General features: G+C 45.5%; 3 protein-coding genes across 3 annotated transcripts; 2 read left to right on the top strand and 1 right to left on the bottom strand.

Annotated features, from left to right (window-relative positions):
- Positions 1–282: 282 nt before the first annotated feature.
- On the top strand, positions 283–1,772 carry MELLADRAFT_93555 (uncharacterized protein; the record flags this gene model as incomplete). Its single annotated transcript, XM_007406123.1, has 4 exons — positions 283–433; positions 542–1,006; positions 1,077–1,336; positions 1,419–1,772. The coding sequence occupies 4 exons, from the start codon at positions 283–285 to the stop codon at positions 1,770–1,772; spliced, it is 1,230 nt and encodes a 409-aa protein (XP_007406185.1).
- A 748-nt stretch (positions 1,773–2,520) lies between these two features.
- Positions 2,521–3,996, top strand: MELLADRAFT_93554 (uncharacterized protein; the record flags this gene model as incomplete). Its single annotated transcript, XM_007406124.1, has 4 exons — positions 2,521–3,019; positions 3,078–3,182; positions 3,247–3,618; positions 3,683–3,996. The coding sequence occupies 4 exons, from the start codon at positions 2,521–2,523 to the stop codon at positions 3,994–3,996; spliced, it is 1,290 nt and encodes a 429-aa protein (XP_007406186.1).
- A 372-nt stretch (positions 3,997–4,368) lies between these two features.
- Positions 4,369–5,906, bottom strand: MELLADRAFT_93553 (uncharacterized protein; the record flags this gene model as incomplete). Its single annotated transcript, XM_007405944.1, has 6 exons — positions 4,369–4,958; positions 5,086–5,266; positions 5,327–5,557; positions 5,623–5,700; positions 5,744–5,804; positions 5,890–5,906. 6 exons carry the CDS (start codon positions 5,904–5,906, stop codon positions 4,369–4,371), a joined length of 1,158 nt encoding a protein of 385 aa, XP_007406006.1.
- Between the last annotated feature and the right edge of the window lie 418 nt (positions 5,907–6,324).

Genomic DNA, 6,324 nt, shown 5'->3' with positions numbered 1-6,324 from the left:
TATAATAATCACCATGAAGTTATGTTTGTTTGAATATATTCAACCAAACATAACTTCATGGTGATTATTATCCACTTTTGATTACCAATACTCTGATTAATGACAAGTGTTGTCATTATGCCACAATGACAAGTGTTGTCATTATGCCACAATGACAAGTGTTGTCATTATGCCACATTCACACTAACAACTTATCATTATCTATGAGTTTCCATCACACCACCCAATCTTGCTTTTCATCGTTGTTTTTGAATGCCTTGACACCTCTGAAAACTTTTGCAAATGTTGATTTCTCAAGTAGCAGGCATTTTGACCTTAGGCATTAGTACACGAGGACAAAAAAAGACGTTAGGCTTAAGGACTGAGGTTCCCAAGGAACGTGGACAAAACATGACGTTAGGGTTCAGGTCTGAGGTTGCCAAGGGGCGTGAGGGTAAATGATCAACCCATTTCGTCAATATACCTCAGTCATGGAATCTTGTCAAAATTGCCCTCAGTCATCGAATAACATCATCTCACCGAACCATGGGAAAATTCGCAGGTGTTCACCAGGCTTTCAAGCCCGGCAAACCATACTGGCTAGGCAAACCCAAAACCGACGCTCAAGCACGACATTTCGCTAGAATGGCCGAAGCGGTGAAGTCACGCAAACCAAAAGTTCCTGCTCTGACCAACGCATATCAGCTACCCCAGGATGATTTCGGGCATAATGCTGCCTTTATGCAACACAATCCCTACGATCAAGATGAAGCAGAGCATCGGCGCATTCCAACCCCGGAATTTATCGAAGATATACGTCGTGCAAGGCTTGAAGATGAACGACAGGCCCGGGCTCTGGCATTGGAAGCAGCTACACAGGAGATGTTTGTTGCCTACATTGAATGTCATCTGCTGACTGCTGAATGGGGTGATCCATCGAAGTGGGACCTTGATCATAAGCCTCCACAGTGCGACTGTCAAGCTCATCGAGTGCGATTCAGGCGGGTCGATCTTGTAGACATTTTGTGTATGTCCCACCACCTTTTTCAACCTTTACCACATCGTGGAATCTGTGTATTAGCAAACTATTCCTGAAGTTATAACTACCTCACCTTCAGATCGTCGCAAAGCTGAGATTCGGTTTTGTGGATGTCAAACAAACGATAACACGCGTCTGATTTACATGGGGTATGTTGGTGGGTCACCCAAATTCCCAGAAACAGCCTTTTCCATTCGACTTCTGCGTTTCTTCCACATAGTGTGGAAGTATTGCACAAGCCGTGTGGATCCATTCACTCGAGCGCTGGATGAGTTTCTCGACGCATTCAATCCGTTGATCCTCACCAAGAACGAAGAGGTAAGTCACCACCTCTCTTAAGTCCCCCTCATTCTTAGATGTCATTCTTACAAACACTCGGCACGCATCTGTGAATTGCTAGCCTCGTCGTTGGCATACCCCATTTCGATGGGCTATTGACGCCTATCGCAAGATGTTAACCGCCACCGAAACAGCTCTCAATGAGGAAATGAGTCTCTCACCTCAAGAAAAGTTAGCCGAAAATTGCCCACGTTGTTTCGGCGCCCCAGTCCCCAGTACCATCGAATCCGAACCAGACGTTATCGTGTGCCTAGATGGCAATTTTCAACATAGGCGGCATATCGTTGCAGGTCAACAAGCCGGCAGGACAGCCATCAAGATGCCTTCCACATTTTTACCGCAATCACGAGTGACTCAAATGGAAAATCGACTTGCAGGTATACCGGAAAACGACGCCGTCAGTGCATTTTGTTAGATATCACACTCTCTCGAAGGTAAGATCAGTCGCTGACCAGGCGACTGCTCCTGTATTACAATAGGGCGAACCCTGTGCTATTCAACACACCGCCGCAAATGATGTTTGGGGCAAGGGGCACTGGGGTGGATGTGACGAAACCGGTCTCATGGTCATGGCTTGCCGCCATGATCACCCATTACAATTTGCAAACATTGTCCAGAGTGGCGAGAAGTCAGTCATGCCACTTCAATTCTAGACATACATGTATACAGATTTGTTTGTTGATTGCTGTATCTTACCCACAGGCTTCACTACCCCTATTCGTTGATCGGGTGGTTTCTTGGATTGACAGAAGACCAGAGGATCGGGTTCCTATATGATATAGGATGTACAATGGCAACGGGAATCGAAAAGGTGTGTTTACCATGGTATATAGAACCCCGGAAAGCAAATGATGACACGATATGTTTGTCAGCGTGGGATGTTTACCCAGGAGCGACATTTGAGACGATTGAAGTTTGGCACAAGCGTTTTTCACGCATACGTGCATAGGTGGTCTTGCCAACTGCAATGGAATCCAAGAATCAACCTGGTGCGGGGTCTTTCAGACGGGGAAGGATCTGAACGTGTCTGGTCATTCTTGGATTCTTTAGTCAGCTCGGAAAGGTATTCAACAGGTCAACACCGAGTGGACGCCATTGATTGGCGAGCCAAGCATTATACTACTGGCCTGCGACATAACGCTAGTAAGTCAAGTCCGCAGGGTATGTATAGTCTGCAAATACTGACCAACAAACTTCGAACAGCCGTGCACCTGACTCGCAAGAGGAATGAGGCAATCCAACGTCTCGACGAGGCCGAACGAGTGCTCCAAAACTTGGTACTTGCTGACCCCGGGGTTGCGGGAGCTTATTTCGAGAATAAGTGGAAAGAGCAAAAGACCCGGCAGCTTGATGTGATTAATGAAACCACAAAAGAGAAGCGGGAGCGCCTCCTTGTACTCCTGGGCTTAGAAGAGGAGCTTGTTGTAGCACGGTGTGTTCTCAAATTAGATGTCACTGCCTGTTTATTCTCGGCTGATGCTAAATTACTATGCAGTGATCGCCTGAGGGCTATTCAAGCTAAACGTCGAAGAGCCAGGACCGAGGCCGACAACAACGAACTTATGGCACTTCCAGGTACTGTGGCTGATGTTGAAGAACAGATTGAAGCCATGGCCAATGAGCTTGGTGGTGTTCAGTTTCGAGATCTAGCGGATGCATCTCGTGGGTCAAATCTTAGTCTCCTGACAAACCCCATGCTGATATGAGGATTATTTAACAGGGGATCAGAGGAATGCACTTCTAACCATCTCTTTGGCACGGGGGAAGCTGTATGAAAGTAGGGTTGGACTGACTGAGGCTCGCCTGCGACGACATCGACACACAGGTAAGTTTATGTCATTACTGTATGCCCTCCTACTACTGCATGTTTACTTGTCAATTGGTTCCAGGCGCGCGGCAACAACAATATATGGCCAAACATCTAGGAGATCGAACTAAAGATGTTCGAGTCAAGCACCAGACCTACCAGCGACGTGTAGATAAATACCGGGAAGATTTTCCAGACGCTGTGCAGCCCAAAATGCCAGACCTGGCGGCTGTCATGTCCATGGAAATGGACGACCCATTTTGGAATCGAGGGGAAGAAGCGCCAGAGGACCGTGAAGCAGGCGAGAGGGACCGTGTTGGCATTGCAAGCTTCTTGTCGGAAAGAAGTGCTCGCGAAGAGCTGCGACGTATTGCGAGAGAAGTTCGTCAGATGACAGGTTGGGCAAATATGTATTATGGTCGTGTACAGGGCTTGAAGCGGCGAAGCGAACAAGGTGAGAGAGTCCAGATGTATCTGACAATTCAATTGATGATAGGAGCTGAGATGTCTAATCTCAGCAGAGGGAGCAACATTGCGAAATAGGCTGAAGTCACTGTATAACATAGTGTCCAAGAAAATGTGCCGGCTTTGGAAGAAATGGAGCAATGGCCTCAAACAGGCACTTCAAGATACACGCGCATATTTGCAAGGCACCACGGAACAGGATCAAGGATTGAAAGTAGGTTTTGACACAGTAAGTGAATGGGCCAATACGGAGTGGAAGACAATGGCTGGAAAGCCGGCCATTCAAGCTGAGGAGCCAGATGTGTATGAAGAAGAAGAGGAAGCTGAGTATGAAATGTTGTATGACATGAATGGCGAACTAATCTAATAGAATCAAAAAAGTTACTAATTTACCAAATTACAAATATATTATATGATGAATGTAATTCAATCATAGTTTGTCTACAGTTCTCATTATCAAAGATTGCAACCTGAATGAGAGTGAAAAACAATATTGGACACCTGCAAAGTATCCAATATTTGTGTGTGCCAAAGCCTTCATGAAATCATGAAGTGAGAGTCTTTCTTTGATTGAAATGTGAGATACTACATTTGATTCCTTTAGGGGTGTATGTTTTTGGCACATCTTTGAATCACCAATGTGGATTGGTTGACTTGGCATTCTCAAAAGGACACACAAAGACATTAAGTCAACTTCGAGTATGAAAGTGTATCATATTCATATTTCAAACCAAGTAAGCTAATCAGACATGAGGTCCACAACATTGCCAGGGTTTTTACGATACAACTTAGCCTTTTGCGCGGCAATTACAGGTACAACACATGTTTTGAACATACAAAAGCAAGAGCTGAACTTATTCACCCACCCTTTTGCCTCTGATACCGCAAGGTTATGCCATTCAAGCCATGGCTCGGGTATAGGTATGGAAGGGGAGGATATAGAGAGTGAAAGGAAGTGAACACGATTTCGATCGAAAAATAGAAATATGGGTGGGTTATTGTTAGCAGGACTATCAAGAGGCAGAGCCGAAAAGCTGTGATCTACACTATAAACGCAAAACATTCTTTTGTAGGTAGTGGCGATGATATACATCATTTGTGCTGAATCGAGCCAGAGTGCTGGGGTGTCGAGTACATCTTCTCTTTCTGTCTGGATGGCTTTGATATGATCATCTACATCACCATCGCCTCGCTTATGTGCTTGGAAGTGGATATTATAAAATTCGTGTTTGGACCTTAGTTCTTGAATGAGTTCTGCGCGGACTGAGTGCCATTGGTCTTCTGTCCGACCAAGACTGAAAGCAATCGCTCGATATCCACAATGTCCATCTGCGACGGGATCATGAACCGAAGAAACATAGTCTAGTAGCCAATGTGGAACACAAGCGTCCTGATAGAAATGACTGGTTAGACGTGCATCCAACTGACACAATTCCGAAGGCGCTTGATGACGTACACACATTCTTGGCAAGGCGCGAACGTCCTGAATGGCGTGTAGAGCGGCGAGTTCCCGTGTGAGAGTTTGTGGGATGAATGGGATTCTGCCTAGTAGACCGCCGGAAGGTGTTACTATCATCACTTTGCGCCTTGGTCAAGTCACAATCGATTGCTCTAGCTCTCTTCTTAGTATTAGTGGGCTACACAGACAAACCTATGAGCGTCAGTGTGGTTATATATGAATGGATTAGTGGACTTACACAGCGAATTGATGAGTGTGTAACTTGGTCGGTGACCAGTGCATCTCTCGCGGCGGAATCTTCCATGTCCATGGGAGGTGGGTCATCGTTAGGTGGATCGTGCGCAACAGCGGAGCTGTCTTGGTGTTGATTAGGAGGCCGAGCTGGGGTTGGGAGCAATGCTTCTAAATCAAAGCTTGTGTCACCGACTTCGTGGTCTACAAAATCGATTGGAAGTGTGAGGAGATGAGGCTATCTCCCACAAGCGTCAGTAGGAATGGAGGATAGTATGAATCGGAACCATTAAATGCACTTACAGAAGTAGCAGGATGAGAAAGAGGAGATGTGGGCAACGGCTGGGAGACATTTGGTCGGGCTCTTTCAGTATCAAGCCACTGAGCCAGTATCAAGCCTAAAAGTCTGTTTGAGCACACGCACCTGTGGATCATATGAGAGGGGTGCGTCGGCTTCGGGGGTCTCCGGGATAACACTAAGGCTACTTGGTGTCTGTAAATGTACATAGGCTTAGTTAGTGGATGCACCTGAGTGGATGCAGGAAATCTGAATATCAATAACAATCTGACCTGTGGATCAGAATCATAATCGACGAGCCACTTCAAATCAAGTGGTTTGGATAGATGATTTTCACCCGCTACGAGCTGCACAGGAGGCTGCGTGACACTGTCAGTCGGTGGCTCCTTCTTAGGTGTGGCTTATGAAGAGAATCGTGATCGAATTCAAAAGTTAGCTTCGAGCTTTTGATATCTTTAAATGTAAGTTGAAATCACTTACTCTTCAATACTGGTACTTGGTTAAAGGTATCATTTGCATCTAACAAGTTAGCGTTGATTAAGACATTTGAATGATCCGAGTCTTCGTCATCGGTCAAATCTTCATTTATGATTATAGGATTGCCACCAGGGTTGCTTCCGCTTCTTTCTAAATAATGGTTTTCAAATTATTTAAACAAGAATCAAAACATTTATTAGTCTCTATGTAGTATTGTGTAGACAAAGGGA

The sequence above is a fragment of the Melampsora larici-populina genome (assembly GCF_000204055.1).
Source record: "Melampsora larici-populina 98AG31 unplaced genomic scaffold MELLAscaffold_5, whole genome shotgun sequence".
Classification (NCBI taxonomy): domain Eukaryota; kingdom Fungi; phylum Basidiomycota; class Pucciniomycetes; order Pucciniales; family Melampsoraceae; genus Melampsora; species Melampsora laricis-populina.
Note: the sequence above shows the minus strand (reverse complement) of the source record. Positions and strands in the feature narration are given on the sequence as shown.